This window comes from Berkeleyomyces rouxiae (assembly GCF_048999995.1).
Source record: "Berkeleyomyces rouxiae strain 22BRR77 chromosome Unknown BrBRR77_ptg000004l, whole genome shotgun sequence".
Classification (NCBI taxonomy): domain Eukaryota; kingdom Fungi; phylum Ascomycota; class Sordariomycetes; order Microascales; family Ceratocystidaceae; genus Berkeleyomyces; species Berkeleyomyces rouxiae.
The window spans coordinates 423,802-441,444 of record NW_027396494.1 but is presented as its reverse complement, the minus strand read 5'-3'; the positions used below and the strand labels follow the sequence as shown (position 1 = coordinate 441,444).

Genomic DNA, 17,643 nt, shown 5'->3' with positions numbered 1-17,643 from the left:
GCCACCGGCCAACACTGCAGCTCAGTCTCAGTCTCAGCTTTGGCTCTCTCTCTATCTCTCTCTCCTTTGAACATCGCCCCAAGCCTGGCCAGGTGAACAAAGCGGCTGCTCTCTTTGCGTGATATTGGCTATATCTCCCCCCAAAAGACCTAGGGGCTGTTTGGTACTACAAACGTCTGTGTAATTATCGAAATGCAGGGCCCTCTAAGACCCTCTCTGTTGACGCGGCCTTTATGGCGACATTGCAGGGAGAGGCCTGCACTGCTAGGATCGAGCCAGGCCAGGACCTGTGAGAATTGCAAGCAGCACAAGCACCACCTAGTGAGAGCCTACAGGCCCTGGCTAGTCAACCAACTACCAACTAACCTTATGGGTAGCGTATGCAAGTAAACGAAAGTGTCAAGTCAAGACAGATTTTGACAGCCCTCGCCACGGCGCCCAGTAATTTCGCTCGTCGGAGATATGAGACAACGACAACCTGTGGGAAATGCCAAGGCCTTCTGCCATGCTTCTGGCGTATTTAAGCCCTGATTTTACCCTTTTTAACTACATACACTCATAGTCACTAGCCTCTGGGGATGGGACCTGCGGCTTTGTTACTGTTCCTCCGCTAGTACTAGCTAGCACGTCAGATCGCCAGCACATCTCAGACCTTACTTGCAGAGCCGAGACGAAGCTACAGAGCCCGTAATCAAAGGATGGTAGCCAGCCAGACAGACTGTTACTCTTCGTCCGTTGGTTGGGAATCTCCCGCAACCGGCTTGCAGAACAGACCAGACGGAACCAGGAGAAGGAGAAGGGGAAGCTAACGGCTAAAAGACGGAGATGAAGGCCGAATGCGTGTGCATATCAACACAAACCACAAAACAAGTTGCGACAAGCTAAGGACCTGCTCTTACATTATACCGCCAACAAGAAATCACGTCCACGTCGGCCGTGTTCTACCATCTTGCTGTGCCTCAACTTGCACGGAGTCCGATGGCCGTCCACACCTAGGGTTGGCGCCGCTAGGGTTGTCCGCCGCATACACACATGTCGCTATGCGCCCACGACTGCTGCCAGAACGACTCCTAGCCCAGCCCAGGCGATCAGTGATTTCCTGGGAATCTGCTGGACGGGCGTTGCCCTGTCTTGTTTCATCATCCGACTTGGGACCACGCCTCTCCTCTTCACACCGAGAGAGAGAGAGAAAGAGAGAGAGAGCGAATCTACCAGGAGACGAAGCAGGAGGAGGGGCGTGCGCCCAAGGCCTTCGGCACCCTGCCGTGAAGACATGGATCTTGAACTTGTAGTTACAAGCATATTGCCTAACTACAATGCTTGTATGTACATACCTGTGTAGATTGTCTGCTATGGGGGCCGCGTATGCCTCCCCCCCGCGCTTGCTGGTACTGATCCTGGCTGCCACACGGCTTACGCAAGACGACATGCCAAATGGCTCCAGGAGCACGCAGGGCCAGGACTGACTGACTGCCACTGGCGCTGTTCTTGTGTGCTGCTCGGAACGAAGCTCGCCCGCCCTGGACAGAGCATCTCGCTGACTTACACGCCCTTGTCTGCTGGACCTTGCACGCCCTGGCGCCAATCTGCCCTGACTGGTTGCTGATGCCGGGCTCTTTGGCTGAGATGAGCCTCGAGATCAGACGTTGCAGGCGGGCAAACAAGCACTGGACATTGTGGTAGTTAGTCCGTCCAATATGCCTGGCTCTGGGCGCCTAGATCCGCACATATATACCGACGACGTCTCCCGCATCTGTGCCGATTTTCCTTCGCTTCTCTTCTGCAGTATCGAGCTAGTCTCCTCTCCCAACACACACAGTCCTCTACTCTCTCTTCACTTTGATACCTTGACGGTCATTCCATTCTTTATTCTTTGTTCGCTTTTTTCTTTCTTATTTTACTACTACAACTCTCTTTGCTTCCCGAAAGCACTACTATTACCTTCTCTAAATTCCAGATCCAAACTTTAATATTCACAATGCACTCCTCTTCCATCATCTCAATCGCCGCTCTGGCTCTGGCAGCCTCGGTCTCTGCTGCTGACACTACTGTCGCTGATGGCCCTTCCGGCTACCCTACCGACCTGCCTTCGGGCTTCCCGACTGATCTCCCCTCGGGCTTCCCGACTGATCTCCCCTCGGGCTTCCCGACTGATCTCCCCTCGGGTTTCCCGACTGACCTGCCCTCGGGTTTCCCTACCGATCTGCCTTCGGGTTTCCCTACTGGCCGCCCTTTCGGCACTGGCCGCCCTTTCGGCACTGGCCGCCCTCGCGGCACTGGTCGTCCCAACCGTTCCGGTTCCAAGACCTCCGGCGGTGCTTACGCCACTGAGACCCCTTCGGTAGAGAAGCGTCAGGAGTCTGAGTACCCCACTGACTTCCCCACCGATTTCCCCACCGACCTGCCCTCCGGCTTCCCTACCGACTTCCCCAGTGGCTTCCCCACTGACCTGCCTTCGGGCTTCCCGACTGATCTCCCCTCGGGTTTCCCGACTGACCTGCCCTCGGGTTTCCCTACCGATCTGCCTTCGGGTTTCCCTACTGGCCGCCCTTTCGGCACTGGCCGCCCTTTCGGCACTGGCCGCCCTCGCGGCACTGGTCGTCCCAACCGTTCCGGTTCCAAGACCTCCGGCGGTGCTTACGCCACTGAGACCCCTTCGGTAGAGAAGCGCCAGGAGTCTGAGTACCCCACCGACTTCCCCACCGACCTTCCCAGTGGTTTCCCCACTAATCTGCCCTCTGGCTTCCCCACCGATCTCCCCAGCGGCTTCCCCACTGATATGCCCAGCGGTTTCCCTACCGCTTTTGCCACTGGACGTGGTGGCCGTGGCCGCGGTGGCTTTGGCAAGGCCTTCGGTACCGGTGTTCCATCTGGCTTCCCTACCGATCTTCCTTCTGGCTTCCCTACCGACCTTCCCAGTGGCTTCCCCACCGATCTCCCCAGCGGTTTCCCCACTGACATGCCCTCCGGTTTCCCTACCGATGCTGGCTCAGAGTACGGTGCCCAGCCTACTGAGGTCCCTACCACTCTGCAGAAGGTCCGCCGCGCTGCTGCTACCGACGGCCAGGCCCACACCGGCTACGGCGGCCGCCCCTCTGGTTTCCCCACTGACCTGCCTTCCGGTTTCCCCACTGACTTGCCTTCCGGTTTCCCCACTGACCTTCCCTCCGGCTTCCCCACCGGGGCTCCTACTGGTCTCCCTACCAACGGCGCCTACACCCCCGACTCGAACACTTTCACTCGCGTCGGCCGTCTGGCTGCTCGCGTGCCCGCTAACGCCGCTTAAGTGGGAGTTTAACTTAAGCCAACTACCCGTGCTTCAGTACTGCTAGTTCTCCTCGTCAGAGCCTGACGTGAAACCAAAGGGTCGTCTTCTTTTTCTTCTTGTGTTTATTTTTTTCTTCTCCTTCTTGGATTTCTTTTTTTCCCCTAAAGGTTTCTCTACAGAGAGCTACAGAGTTTGGTGCTAGAGGCTTGCGAGAGCTCCAAGGGATTTAACAATGGACGACCTGCTGAACCTGGCTGGTGATTTGTGACGCAAGGCTCTGTCTGCTGGTATTTTTTTCTGGCGCTTCTCATAAGCGTTGACCTTTATTCCTTTGGTCCGACCTGTTTCTTTCGGAGTGCCTTTGCTTTCATTTGTCAAGACCCTCTCAAGCCCGAACACCGTTTTCTTCTTTTTTTCCCTTTATGTAAAACTGGATAATTCTGCCAAATGAAATGATTGTTTAGGACTCAAAAGAATCATTGATATTTCCAACTGTCTTCTATGTCTTTGTGCCCTCGTGAATGAATATGCATGTGCCGAATTGAAAAATAAACCCGTTGAAGATTAGAAGGCGGTAGTACAAGGGTACACTTGAGTCGCTTTGTGTAACCGTCTGTATCGACAGTCACTACACACAATTCCATTCGATCAAGTGACAACGTAGTCTAGCATTACTTTTGAATTTTCAAGTCTAATATTTGCTTCTAAGCGCTAAAGAATTTATGTTTCAATCCACCTCGCCCCATCAAACATTTTATGAAGCGAATTCTGGATGAGATAGTCCCACTCAACAGGCGACTTGAGATCACGCATGTTCGTCAAAATCACTAGATCAAGATCATCGCTACGGCACGATATATGTGCCTGCGAGCCCGCCAAAAGCCCCCCACGATCATTGTATTCGTGCCCTCCAATCGTCCAGACCGCATGGCTGCCAACAAACCTCGCAATGGCGCTGGCAGTTGTCGCCATCCCAGCCGTCCCCAATGACTCCTCCCTGATGGCGCCGTCGCCGCCAAAGGCAGACGGAACCCGAACCTTGCGGTCGAGAATGCGCGGGTCGATTCCGACGCCCACCGATTCCGGAATGAAGTTTTCGTGCAAGTGCGCTTCATAGCTAGTCGCATAGGGCAGCACTACTTCACCGCCCAGCACATGGGTCTGCAGGAAGTCGTAGTAGCCTGTCTTGGTTATGTTGGTGATTAAGTACTCTAGCAGCATGTTGCCGTAGTTGGTATAGACTTCCTTGGTGCCCGGGGTCAAATCCAGCGGCTGCCCAATCATGTACTCGATAACATCGTACAATGTGGCCGCGCGGTTCAGCTTGCGCGCCTCTGCAATCTCGCGGAATCCAAATAGCGGATCTATCGACACGCTGCGGTCGAAGCCGCCCTGGTGGTCTATCAGGTGCTGCACGGTGATATCGCGTGAGCGTTCGTCGGCAAAGTGCGTGTACCCGAGCGTTTCGTAGACGCGGGTGTCAAGCGTGAGCAGGCCCTGCTGGATGAGGACGTCTATGGCAGCGTTGCAGAAAAGTTTGGATAGGCTGGCAATCATAAAGGGGTCGTCGACGCTAACGACAGGGTAATCGTCTTCTCCAAACGTGTAGGCACGCTCCATGAGAATGGTGCCTTTGTATGCAGCGGCGAGCTGCACTTGGCGCACGCGGTTGGCTGTCATGAAGTCCTTGATCGTGGCGTCGACCTTGGCCGTGGTGCCTTCGTTGTCTTCGAAGCCCGTCGTTTCGCCCACAATAGTCCACTCCAGAGCCTTGGGGGTTGTGCGCTCAGCAAAGATGACATTGTATCTGATACCCTTCTCTGGGTTGCCACCGCCTTGAATGTCAATTGGACCCAAGCCCTCGGCCTTCATCTGCTCTATTTTAGAATCAAGCTGGTGTCGTTCAAGATTCTGGAAGGCCTCCCACCGGCCAAGGTGGTCATTTTGGAAAAAAGCAGAGACATGGTAATTTTCCCCAAGGTACTGCCTCGTAGGCTGCCAGAAACGCTTCAACGTCTGTTCCCGCAGAATCTCTGCGTATTCCGAGAATTCAAAAGGATCATTGGCGGTTGACAGGAAGAAACTTTGCGGTACGTTCTGCGAGTTTTCATGAGCGAGGATACAGTATTTTCTGTCTGTAGGAGCCCCATATGCCGCAAAGTCAACTAAATAGTACGCATACTCTCTGGTATGATGTTCAATCTCGCCGGGATCCCGGATATCGCATAATTGGTGCCAGAATTGGTTGCTGGACTCCTCCATAACACCAGAGAATATAGCAGTCTCGGTACTATCGCCCGTCACAGTGACAAACGTAGACATGTATCCGGCGTCTTTTCCCTCTTGCAACCACGCAGAGTACGTGGCGTAGTTGACGTGCTGGATATACCTGAGTGTGCCGTGTGGCTCCATCGCCCAGATAGAGCTGTACTCAACCGGCGCGCCGTAGGAGCTGAGTGAGAGCGGCTTGTAGCCCTGGCGGATCAGGCACGACGCCAGGAGCGCGTGGTCTTGGGCGTTGAGCCCTACGGCTGTATGGACATCACCCTGGGTAGCGAGATTACGGACGTTTAGACACGGGTCATTGAAGCCGTCAGAGGTTTTGAGACGCTTGGGACTCCTCTCGTCCTCGCTGGCGACTTCAAGTTGGTTCCAGTCCTCTCTTGTTTCTTCGCGCTTGAGAAGGTCTGCCGAGACGCCGACGCCAGATTGGGCACTCGTCCCAGAGCCCGGGAAAGGGTGGGCGGCAGCGACAGTCAAGATGGCCGAGAGCGAGAGCCCTGTGGCCGAGGTAAAATCGAAGAAGCGCATGGAGAGAGGGCGGAAGCTTGCAGAGTGAAAGTAAAAGATGGAAAAGGGATCAACAAAGGACGCTTCCAAGAGGCACTTGGCGTGCTCTTCAAGTCCTTGCAGCAAAACTACCAGGCAAAAACAAAAGGCAAGAGAGGTCCTCACGGGGGGATGGTGCACTGTACACGCGGTTCTTTTATATCAACAGCCCACCCATACTTCCAGCTCTGCATGACAAACTAACAGGCACAACTTTGGTAATGTTACCGCATCGGCTATTAGAGCCTCGTAGACGCCGTGCAACTCTTTGCATTGCGCAGTCTTGGCAGGCTAGTCCAACCAGGCCCAGTGGTCCGTGGAGACATCCAGACAAGATGGACTCCAAGTGACATTTGAGTGTTTTCCCGGGAGGATTCTCCAACCAAAGACTCACTTCGCAAAGCGAGCTCGGCTACTTGTCCGAACACACTTGGCGCAGCCGCACCCACGAAGCATGATTGAGTTAACCTTTTGGCTTTTTTCTTGCATAAAGACCGGGTGCGCACTGGCCAGGCCCTGGCTCTGGACTCGGCATTTGGTGGCCGCCCGGTCCTTTTTTTCTCTGAACATGATCAGATGCTCTAGTTTATAGAAGTCAAAAGCGAAAAGAGGAAAAGAGAACTTTGTTATCGCAATCAGAGAAACCGGCGAATGTTCTTAAAAACCGCTAAAGTCGTCCTTTGTATCTAAAAAAAAAAAAAAAAAAAGAAACTGTTGTGCAAGTCGTCCGTTGTTATTGGCCGTTGACAAATCATAGAACCAAGCCCTAGCTAGTAGCTACTCATATTACGTAATCCCTCATGTCACCAAGCTCGAATGTAGGTCTGCAGATAAACCCACCGAAACTCATTTTAATCGTCAATTTTAACTGGCGGCGCCACAGCAAGACCCTGCAGAGTTTATTATAAGAGACTGTGCTAGAGTTCTATAACTTCGAAAGAGGGATGAAGTCTATAGCATGTCCCCGTCCCGTTTTCTACAAGTCCAGCACTATGTGCTTGCCTTCCCCCTATGTTCTCTTCTTGATTGAGAGACACGGGAAAATAACAAGCCGTGCAAAGACTTCCAACTGCTGCATTGCCCTGAGCCAGACACTGCCCACCCCGCCATCTTTAGATTGGCCGCGCCTGTAGGTATTTTTGGGCGGTGAACCAGCGCGCCCGATCCTCCTCGGAAATCACGTCTCCCAGACCAGACATGCCCTCGCAAATGGCATCAATTAGCTTGTACACCAGCGTAATGTCCTCGTGGATATTCTTCGCAAAAGGGATCCACCTGTCTACCACTCCCTGCACATGCTTTTGTCTCTCCTCCACAGAGTCCTCGGCATTTGTGTCGTCCAGGAACGTCTTCATGGCAATACCCATGCCCACATTCGGGTGGTGCGCAAAAGGAAGTTTCTGGCTAATGGCCAAAAAGTCGGTGCGGTTGCGGTCGGCCTGGGCATGTAGGAAAAGAGAGGCAGCGAGTGCTTCCACTAGATTCCGGTTCGCATCACGCACCTCGCTGACCAATGTACTGAAACCGAGCAGGTTCTTGTTGAGTGGACCAGTGTAACCATTGGGTTGGTGGTCAAGATTCAAGAGGGTCGCGCATCGGCAAATGAGCAGCACACTGGTCTTGTCCTCCTCACTACCGCTTCCAGGCATACCCTGAAGGTTCTCATACATCATCTTTCCATCTAAAACGCCATAGCGAATGAGCTCAAAGGCAAGAAACACTGCCTCATAGAGTCCTTGGCCCTCAGCGGTGTCTCCTACTGTTTCCATAATCTTGAAGTGTGCCACCGCTATGGCCATCCCCCAGGAAGATTTCAAAGCGTGGGCTTCGTCTAGGTAGCCTCTCAAGTACATAAATCTCAAGAGAATCAGCGTTCGAATAGAAGTAGCATCAGCTAAGGGTTGAGGCTTCTCCTTTTCCTTGACAAAAGTGTCAATAGGAAACTTCTCCCGGATGGCAGACATGAACTCGTAACCGAGGACGGCGCTACAGTTCGCGGGTGGGGGGTGCACGGATTGTACGTTATCGGGAATGGTGAACCGGTTCACCTTGGAGATGGTGGTAGCATCGGTGTTAAGATTCAAGTCAGACTTGATTTTGTAAGAAAACTTGCTGTTAAACCATAAACGCACATCGACCTCTTTGTGCTGAATTCCACGGTTTAGTCTGGGGTGAATCACGGAAACAATATGTTGACGGAGCGGAAGCAAGTCAACACTCAATAGTTTCTTGTAATCGTCTTGCAGGATGCCGGTAGCGTTGGGCAGCACGGCCATGGTATTGTGGCCAATCCAGTCAATTGACCTTGCACTGATGAGACCACTATTGACATAATGGAACAATTCGGCTGGTAGCTGCAAGCCCAGGTATTCATGGTTGTCTCCAGTTAGGCTGTCATAGTCATTGACCTTTATTTCGCCACTTTCGGCAATGTAGATAAAGTGATTCACAGCTAAGCGAGCCTTTTGATACTTGTCAAGCCAGTTGGAGTCTGTGTTGGCCAGAAGATCTGCGTAAGAGCTACAGACGGCGGCTACCGACTTGGAGGACGTGCGCAAGAGATTTACAGCATCTTGCACGATAGGCGTTGGGCGCGGGGAGACCGAGGTATCCTTGATGACGGGAAGGGCAGGAAGAAAAGAAGTTCCCATCATCAGAAGAGCATCAACTAATAGAGCTTCGCTGATGTTCAAGCGTGTGACGATTGTTTGCTTGGAAATTGATACGACCTTTTTGGTTGAAAAGTCAATAGAACAAATAAAAGTGTCCTGGATAGGGTAGAAAAGAAGCTCTTGTGAGCCCATGATTGCGGCGCACTGAGACGACTCAATCATATCAAAGTAGGCGAGCTATTTGAAGAGAATGTCAGAATCGATGCAGGTGGTGATACTATAGTCGAATGGATGAATAATACCTGTGCAGACGCGTTGTACGGCGCAACAATGAAGTGAAGATTGCGAGACTTGAGATCAGCCATCAATAAGGGATAGAGGTACTTGACATTGAACGCTACAAAGGTATCATCACATGTCAGCCTCTAGTCGATCGGGTAAAAAAAAGAAAAAAAAACACAACTAGAGAGGCTTGAGCTGGGCGAGTCTTACCGCTGGTAGCACCAAAAGCATTGACGGCATCCTGCGCACGCTGCGACGAGTACATTTCCCAAGCAGCATTCAGCTTGACATGCTCGGAAAGACCATGCTGGATTTCGGCCTCAATCTGGCCGACGAGGGGCTGGCCATCGAAGATGAAAAAGGGGGTGATGTTGGCGGCTTGCCAGTTATCCAGAGCTTGGGCAATATGGGCAGCAATGCCGGTCAAGCCGCCCAGTGCAGGCAGTAGAGGTTCGTGAGAAGGTGGATGGTCAAGGAGATATTTGAGGTAGTATGAGGCATCGACGGCGACAGAGCAGTCGTCAAGCTCAGAGACATCGTGAGTTCTGGAGAATGTGTCAACAATAGGGGCAGGGGGGTTGATTGAGCATTGGAGAGTACTCACGACGCCTGGCTGGTGATCCAGCTGTCTTCGGCAATAACTGGCGGTTGTTGAGCAAGGTTAGCTGATATGCGAACAAGCTATGGAGGGGCCGCAATTGTGCGCCATAAAGCCTAGGGAAGACGTGGGTGTAGAGCGGGGCACTTGTGGCCGCAGAAGGCCATTGATGACCAATTCAGGGCCATACGTAAATTGAGGACTCTGGTCTACCCTTAGGAAACAGGGCGGAGTCTGTCGCGGGGGCAATTGGTACAGTTCTGTGCTGCCCACAAATAGCAAGTTCGGAAGACTCACAAGGCATGGCTGAGAGATGCGCTTCGAGGGCGGAGGTGTGAGCAAAGGACCGGAGCAAAACAGGAGAAACAGAAGCGATGGTCTGAGATGTAGGGGCCGCAAAGCTCTAGACTGGGCTCAGCGAGAGGCGAGCTGGGAGCCGGGAGCAGGTATGGAGATGAAGTCGGATATTCAGACAGCTGGCGGGTGAGAGAAGCCAGACAAAGGAGATGGAGCGACGTCACGAAAAGCAATTCACGGCTTGGGTGGGTGGTCAGAGCCGAGGGTGAGGATGTGATCAAGGCGAGGCGGAGCAGGACGGAGAGAAGATGGAGGAAAATTCTGACCCAGCAACAAAAGAGGGGGCGTGGGCGAGTATCGCAGGTATTGGGAGGAAGAGTTTAAACGGGCAATAGCAGTACTAGACAAGGGAGCTTGCAAAACCATCAAGGAGGTTTTGGCTGTCAAGCAAACAAAATCTGGGAATAGAGCTAGTTAACTAGAGCAAACGGATGTTGGGCGCCCTATTGGCCCTAGTGTTCTGAATAGTGGGCCGTGTCCTAGGAGTCTAGCCACAGTTGTGTTTGATGTGCGCCTCTTGCAATGTGGCTGTGGCCATACCCTAAGTGTATATATGAAAACCCTATTGAGCGGAGCCTCGATGCTTTTGTGCTTTATCATAAGGACCTTTAACTTGTGGGACAATCTTGCTTCATGAACATCTCTTTCTTAGCTTTTACAGGCTTGGTACTCACTTAACAGTCTTTTGCAATGTCATCTTCCTTAGCAAACATTCCGATTATTGACATTGGAGCAGACGGTGTCTCCGAAGCCAGTATCGGCAAAGCCTTGGTTGACGCTGCCGCTGAACATGGCTTCATTTACATCAAGAACACTGGTCAGGTGATGGCAGTTGATCGCATTCAAAAGACCTTTGACATTGTGAGACTTGAAATGTGGCTTTTATCTTTCTTGCGCAACAACTAACAGTAACGCAGTCCAAAACGTTATTCAAAGAAACCCCTCTCGATGAGAAGAAACAATGCACTATTCAGACAAACAACCGCGGGTGGTCTGGGATGCAGTCCGAGAGGCTCGACCCGAAGAACCAAAAGGTGAGCCACAATATCTTGGCTGTGGGGTCGTATCAAATACTAACCTATCTTTTGGCTGCTCAAGGTTGGCGATTTCAAGGAGTGAGTACCCAACTCCCGCTCATCAGCCCTGTGTGACGTGACGTTTCTAACCACCGAAAAGAGGCTTTAACTTTGGCGAGTTCAAGGATGGCAAAGCAGACCAGCCCCTACCGAGCACAATCGTGCCTTTTGAAAGCGATATCAAGCAGTTTTTTAACGATTGCATGTCACTGAGCCAGTGGATTCTCTACCTTTTGGGAATTGGCCTTGAAGTAAAGCCCCCCCTTCTTCCTCTTGACCTTCGTAAGAAACTCACTAACCAGTTGCCTAGACCCAACCCGCGGACTTCTTCTCATCGGTACACACGCCTGAGAAGGGCGAATCGGGCACTATTCTTCGCCTGTTACACTACCCCGCGCCTTCGGAGGTGCCTGTAGAGGATGACTGTGTCCGTGCTGGCGCTCATTCAGACTACGGAAGCATTACTGTACGTGAACGATATCGACTCTTTATAGACAGTCTCTAATCTAATAACCCTTTTTAGCTTCTCTTTCGACTGCCTGGTCAAGCTGGCCTTGAAATCCTCACTCGGGATAACACATGGGTACCAGTCCCGGTAGTCCCCGCCGGCACCGAGACAGATCCCTGTTCACCAATTCTTGTCAACATTGGCGACCTACTTTCCTACTGGACCAACGGCCTGTTCCGCAGCACTTTACACCGTGTGACTGTCCCATCTAACTCTTCTTCCGTCCCTGTGGTCAATGTTGAGGGCGAAAGATCTGGCGAGCGCTACAGCATTGCCTTCTTCTGCCACCCGGCCAGTGACACGCGGTTAGAGCCTGTGCCGAGCACCCGCGTGACCGAATTTTCCGGTAGTGTAGTTAGTGAGGATGTTAATCCGTATGCTCAGCGCCAAGTGATGACAGCCAAAGAACACCTGCTTATGCGGTTGAGTGCCACATATAAAGGTCTTTATGAGCAAATTGAAACATCGAGCTAAGGACCGATGGTGTAGTTGGTTATCACGTTTGTCTAACAATCATTCACGAATGGATGGACACAAAAGGTCGGCGGTTCAAGTCCGCCTCGGTTCACTTTTTCCACCGGAGAGTCCCGGAGGAGCCTTTTTGATATCCCGACCAGCTATATACCATCTGCCAGCACGCAGGCACGCCTGTCGTATGTCGAGAATACCTCGCGAGTAGACAGGTAAAATAAAGACTTTCATCATCATCAGGTAAAATAAAGACATTCAAATCAAATCACGCCCTGGCGCCGTGATGCTCCACCGGGTCACCCTAGACGATGTCCGTCAGGATATCGAACAGGCCTTTGGAGTCGTCTCCGCCAGCGCCACGCTGTCGAAGTACGTTGGCAAGGCGGGCGTGCCCACCTTCCGCGCCCACATCGCCTTCCACGAAGGCCTTGTGGCCCCGTCTGCGGTTCCCCGTCGCGTAGCGACACTCGGAGAGCTGCACATGGTCTCCCCTGACAACACCCTGGAGCGTTTCCCGTTCTGCACACGCTGCCGGGTCCGCCACTTTGACCGCAAATGCCCGGCCGATACCGAGACGCAGTCGTCTACCCCGGCAGCCGCCGCCCAGGGAGACAAGGCCCCGTCCCCAGTGCCCTCCCAGGCGCCTTCCACGGCCGTCACCTCGGCCCCCCCGGCCCGGCCGTCGTCACAGACGAAGAGCCCTTCAAGCTCCCAGGCTTCCCCCTCCCCTGCCTCCTCGGCGCCCAGCCAGCCACCGACCGCCCCATCACAGGCCGCCCAGCTGCAACCCTACCCCCTGCCCACCTCCAGCGAGTCCCCTGAAACACGGGATTCAATGCAGGTAGACGACAATGACGAGGAACTTCTGTAAATGTTAGGACACCCTAACGACACAGTATTGCAAATGATTTCTGCGAATGTGCAAAGGTCCTGGACCTGTGCACAGTCGTTGCTACATAAGGCGCATGAAGACCAGGTGGATGTGGTCTGCCTCCAAGAGGCCCCGTCAAGCGCAGACCCGGGGAACAGAACGTTCCCTAGGCACCCCTCCTATCAGGTAATAGTCCCGGAGGGTAACTGGCGCTCGAAACCCCGAGTAGCCACATACATTTCGACAAAAAGACACGGGCTTCGCTTCCAAAAGGCCTACATGAGAGAGGAACACCAGGATGTCATCATTGTGGAGGTCCTAATCGGGGGGCGCACATTCAGCATCGTAAACCTTTACAATGCCGGGACAGGTTCGGCTAGGACAGGGGAGGCGCTACGTCTCCTGACCAGCATGCAGCCAGGGCCGCGGTCGGTGGTAGTGGGCGACTTCAACCTCCACCACAGCGCCTGGGACCCCCGGAGCGACACCGACGACAACGACGCAGAGCTTCTGCTAGCCTGGATGGAAGAGCGAGCCCTCCTCCTTGGCAACGCGGAGGGTGAGCAAACCCACGAGTCCGGAAGCGTCATCGACCTCGCATTGCTGTCTTCGGCACTTTTTGTCACGGGCGCGAGCGTCGACCTCCGAGAGGAACTCACCTGCGGCAGCGACCATTTCCCGCTCCTGGTGACCCTTCCTCTGCACGGCCACGCGCCGGCCCCGGCTCCACCCGGCAGGTTCCTTATAGACAAGCTAGACAAGGAGAGGTTCGATACCGCGTGCAAGGCCGGCGCGACCCGCCTAGACTCCCTTGTCGCGGATTACCGCAGGGCAGGAAGCCAAGTCCCACAGGACAGGCACATAGACGAGTTTGCGCGACTCCTGCAAAACGTCATTCTGGACGCGCTAATTGCCTCGACCCCAAGGTCCGAAGGAAAAGCCAAAAGCTTTCCCTGGTGGAACGACGAATGTCGGGAAGCCAGCGCCGACCAGAGGGCAGCTCGGGCCCGCGTGAAGCACGCCGGCTCGCCCACGGAGGAACAGGAGGCTAGGGCCGTCCGCCGCGAAGCCAAAAAACGCCTGAGGTCTGCTCTCAGGAGTGCAGCCCGGGCCTTCTACGACGACCTCCTCGCCAACGTCGCGCGGTCCCGAGACATCTTCCGGATGGTCAAATGGAGGACGAAAGCGCCGAACCGGCACTCCCCTGCCCTGGCCCCGTCCGATGGCGCGGAAGCCACAGTGCAGGACACCACGGAGAAGATCGCCCTCCTTCGCAGGGTGCACATGCCTTCCGACCGCCCAGGCGACGTCGACCCGCCACACATCGCTCTAGATGAGCAAAGACGGACCCGCATCACCAACGGGGAGTTGGAGGCTGCGCTCCGAAGCCCGCGCAACACCGCACCGGGCCCAGACGGCCTGACCAACAACGTCTTGAAACTCGCGTGGCCTGTTTTACAGAGGCAGATCATGCATCTGTTCAACGCGAGCCTTTCCTGGGGCCACCACGCCGCCTCTTTCAAAGAAGCCAAGGTGATCGCCCTCGCCAAACCGAATAAGAAGGACCGTTCTTCGCCGCGGGCCTACCGACTGATCTCCCTCCTCCCGACTCTGGCCAAGTGCCTAGAGAGGATCATCGCCCGCCGGCTCTCTCACTGGGCGCTGGAAGCTGGTCACATCGGGGAGAACTACGCTGGCGCGGTCCCCGGACGCAGCGCGGAAGACATGTGCCTGCGTCTGGCACACTCTCTAGAGTTCTACGCCGACGGCAAGTCAGAATCCTCAGTGCTCACCTTTGACATAAAGGGGGCGTTCGATGCGGTTCAGCCCAACCGGATGGTGAAGAGATTGGTGGAGCTTGGTTGTCCCGCCGAGACTTGCCGCTGGGTGGCATCCTTCTTGTCCGGGCGCACGGCGTCGCTATCTCTCGACGGCGTGGCCGACCCTCTCCAGCCTACAGGCGGCAGCCTGCCCCAGGGCTCGCCCATATCCCCCATCCTGTTCATGCTGTATATGGCTCCGCTGTTCAGGATGAATCTCCCCAGCTCTCTCCGCGGATACGCCGACGATGGCTGCTTGGTCCACTCTAGCTTGTCCTTGGAGGAGAATTGCACCGCCCTTTCTCGCTCGTTGGAACTGGTGAACAGTTGGTGCACAGAGAACGGCATGGCGCTAGACCTCGCCAAGTCTGACCTCCTGCACGTGACGCGCAAGCGCCACGGCCTAAACCCGAGCGCGCGTCTCCCGGACGGTTCCACACTCCAACCGGTGGACCCTCGCGGGACTCTGCGCTGGCTGGGCGTGTTGTGGTCCCGCAACCTGTCGTTCCTGCCGCACATCCGCGACGTAGCCCAGAGGACGGCGCCCGTGATCCGAGGCATCCAGATCCTGTCCGGTTGTTGGAAGGGCGCGCCGATTAGGGGGGCTCTCACGGCCGTCCGCGCCTGCGTGGTCATGAAACTGACATACGCGGCGGCCACGTGGTGGCGCCCTGGCCCCTCGCCAACCAAGCCTTCCCGGGGCCTTCTCGGGGCTGCCCACATCCTGGACCGCACGGTCAGGAGGGGACTACGTGCTGCGCTGCCCTTATATTGCACGACGCCATGTGCGATCTTCAACCTGGCATCGGGGTTCCCCCCCATGAGCTGCGTCCTCGACCACCTCCTGGCCTCGGCCGGCATCAGGGCATCTCTAGCCCCGGCAAACCACCCCTTAGGGTTCGGAGACACCGATGGTGGCAAGCTGGGTACGCTCAAGAGGCTACTCCCGCACAGGATCGCCACGAGCCTCCCTGCTGGGTGCAAGGGAGTGCTCCCGACAACCCGCCCCCCGCTGCAAGGCGACAAGGAGGCCGCAGCCGCGGCCCACCAGCTACTAGTCCGCTCCTCGGACCCCTCAGATCTCTGGATCTATACGGATGGATCCAAGCTGAGGGATGACAAGGTCGGCGCCGGCTGGGTGGTCATTCAGGACGGCAGGACCCTGTCCACGGGCAACTGCCCTGCCCCGTTCCGCGCCGAAGTCCATGACGCCGAGGTGCTGGCCATCGCCAAGGCCCTGGCAGAGGTCGACTCATGGGAGAAGCCACAGTGCCGCAAGGTCTGGATCTGCTCCGACAATCTCGCCGCAGTGAACCGGCTCACGTCTCGCTACGCCAAGCCGGGCACCTCCGAGCAGTATCTGAGGCGCGCCCAGATGATCTGCGCAAGCTGGATCAGACCGCACCCAGAGCGGCCACGACCAAGGCCCTGGCCCGACGGCCCACCCGAGGTAGAGGCTATTTGGGTCCCGGGCCACTCCGACATCGCGGGCAATGAGCTCGCAGATGGGCAAGCAAAGCTAGGGGCCAGGACAAACACCTGGCTGGACGGCATGTCGCTCTCCTGGGCCCGCCACTATTTCCGCTCCCGTCTCGACTCTGCTTTCCGCGCCTGGTGGGCAGAGGAGGGACGCGCCATCAGACCCCATCTGCACCGCCCAGTTGAACCCCCCAAGAAGGCTTGGTCAAGTCTCCTTGACGAGACCGATCGCAAGCTCGCCCGCGCAGTGCTGACTGCTCTGTCCGGCCATGGCGACTTTGCGGCCTACCATCGCCGCTTCGAACATGTGGACGCCGTGCTCTCCTGCCCCCTTTGCGGATCGGAGACCGCCCCAGAACATGTTTGGGTCTGCCCCCGGAACCCACAGCGGGTGTCCCGCAGCTTCTTCCAGAAGTTGATAGGCACCAAGCGCGGGGCCACCTGGCTGGCCGCCAAGGCAGCTAAAGCACCCACTGTGCTGCTCGCCCACCGCCGTGCGAGGACTGAGGTGCACCCACAGGCCGCCGACCCTCCCGCTCGCTCCCCGTCGAGCCTACCACCGCCCGCCCCTCCACCTCCCAGTGCGGGGGCTCCCCCGGGCCTCTCGGCTTAGCGCGCGCGCTGCCACTCTCGTCTGTTTGCTCGTTCTCCCTTTCTCTCTCTACTTCTTGTCTTTCCTTTGTTACTTTTCTTTTGTCATGTTCTATCTTTCTTTTGGGTTTGGTCTTCTACAGGGTAAAGGCCGAGGCTTGGGGTCTTGTTTGGGGCCTTACAAGCGAAGGACAGCCATTGCGCTGGGCGGTCGGGGGACCCTCCGTCATTATACTTCGTGCTGTGGGGATTTTCTGTATGCATGATTCTGGGTTTTTGGTTCTTTAGCTTCTGTATGTATTTCTTGGTACTAGTTTTAGTCCCCTGTCGTATGTCGAGAATACCTCGCGAGTAGACAGGTAAAATAAAGACAATCAAATCAAATCAAATCAAATCAAATCAAATCAAATCAAATCACGCAGGCACGTCGGGAGAACGGCCCTCGCGGCTATTTCGCCCATTTTCATGCTTTTTTGTGGTAATTTGGGCTAATAAAGACTCTCAGACATTGGTAATCATCAACACCTCTAGCCGCATCCTGCTCTATCTTAAGTGCTTGTTCCAGGTATCGCCAGTCGTAGAATTCAGTGAAGCACCGATTGCCTTGTCCATCAAGCAGCGGGTTGTTGTCGATAGCTTTCATAAAGGCGTACGTGGATGCCTTTCTGCGGCTTTCGACAAAGCATATTCGTAGATGTGGCTGTGATGATGGTAGTGAAGAAGCCGATTCCTCACGTCATTCTTGAATACTTCTTGCAAAGGTGTGGATCCCATGAGCCTTGAGAAGATCTTCAGCAATGTAGGGCGTATCGGTGATGCAGGACGAGAGCATTACGGAGTATGAAGCAATCACACATCTAGATCCTGCATTAGAGCATGCA

General features: G+C 55.0%; 6 protein-coding genes across 6 annotated transcripts; 4 read left to right on the top strand and 2 right to left on the bottom strand.

Moving 5' to 3' along the window:
* Positions 1-1,978: 1,978 nt before the first annotated feature.
* BROUX77_004328 (uncharacterized protein) lies at positions 1,979-3,286 on the top strand (the record flags this gene model as incomplete). Its single annotated transcript, XM_073749079.1, has 1 exon — positions 1,979-3,286. One exon carries the CDS (start codon positions 1,979-1,981, stop codon positions 3,284-3,286), a length of 1,308 nt encoding a protein of 435 aa, XP_073604785.1.
* A 702-nt stretch (positions 3,287-3,988) lies between these two features.
* On the bottom strand, positions 3,989-6,079 carry BROUX77_004327 (uncharacterized protein; the record flags this gene model as incomplete). The annotated part of the gene is made up of 1 exon (XM_073749077.1): positions 3,989-6,079. The coding sequence occupies one exon, from the start codon at positions 6,077-6,079 to the stop codon at positions 3,989-3,991; it is 2,091 nt and encodes a 696-aa protein (XP_073604784.1).
* Positions 6,080-7,209: 1,130 nt separating this feature from the next.
* Positions 7,210-9,893, bottom strand: BROUX77_004326 (uncharacterized protein; the record flags this gene model as incomplete). The annotated part of the gene is made up of 5 exons (XM_073749076.1): positions 7,210-8,946; positions 9,012-9,106; positions 9,202-9,536; positions 9,596-9,632; positions 9,887-9,893. The coding sequence occupies 5 exons, from the start codon at positions 9,891-9,893 to the stop codon at positions 7,210-7,212; spliced, it is 2,211 nt and encodes a 736-aa protein (XP_073604783.1).
* Positions 9,894-10,636: 743 nt separating this feature from the next.
* Positions 10,637-12,004, top strand: BROUX77_004325 (uncharacterized protein; the record flags this gene model as incomplete). The annotated part of the gene is made up of 6 exons (XM_073749075.1): positions 10,637-10,807; positions 10,864-10,980; positions 11,045-11,061; positions 11,123-11,273; positions 11,333-11,488; positions 11,546-12,004. 6 exons carry the CDS (start codon positions 10,637-10,639, stop codon positions 12,002-12,004), a joined length of 1,071 nt encoding a protein of 356 aa, XP_073604782.1.
* A 280-nt stretch (positions 12,005-12,284) lies between these two features.
* BROUX77_004324 (uncharacterized protein) lies at positions 12,285-12,872 on the top strand (the record flags this gene model as incomplete). The annotated part of the gene is made up of 1 exon (XM_073749074.1): positions 12,285-12,872. The coding sequence occupies one exon, from the start codon at positions 12,285-12,287 to the stop codon at positions 12,870-12,872; it is 588 nt and encodes a 195-aa protein (XP_073604781.1).
* A 411-nt stretch (positions 12,873-13,283) lies between these two features.
* Positions 13,284-16,784, top strand: BROUX77_004323 (uncharacterized protein; the record flags this gene model as incomplete). The annotated part of the gene is made up of 1 exon (XM_073749073.1): positions 13,284-16,784. The coding sequence occupies one exon, from the start codon at positions 13,284-13,286 to the stop codon at positions 16,782-16,784; it is 3,501 nt and encodes a 1,166-aa protein (XP_073604780.1).
* Between the last annotated feature and the right edge of the window lie 859 nt (positions 16,785-17,643).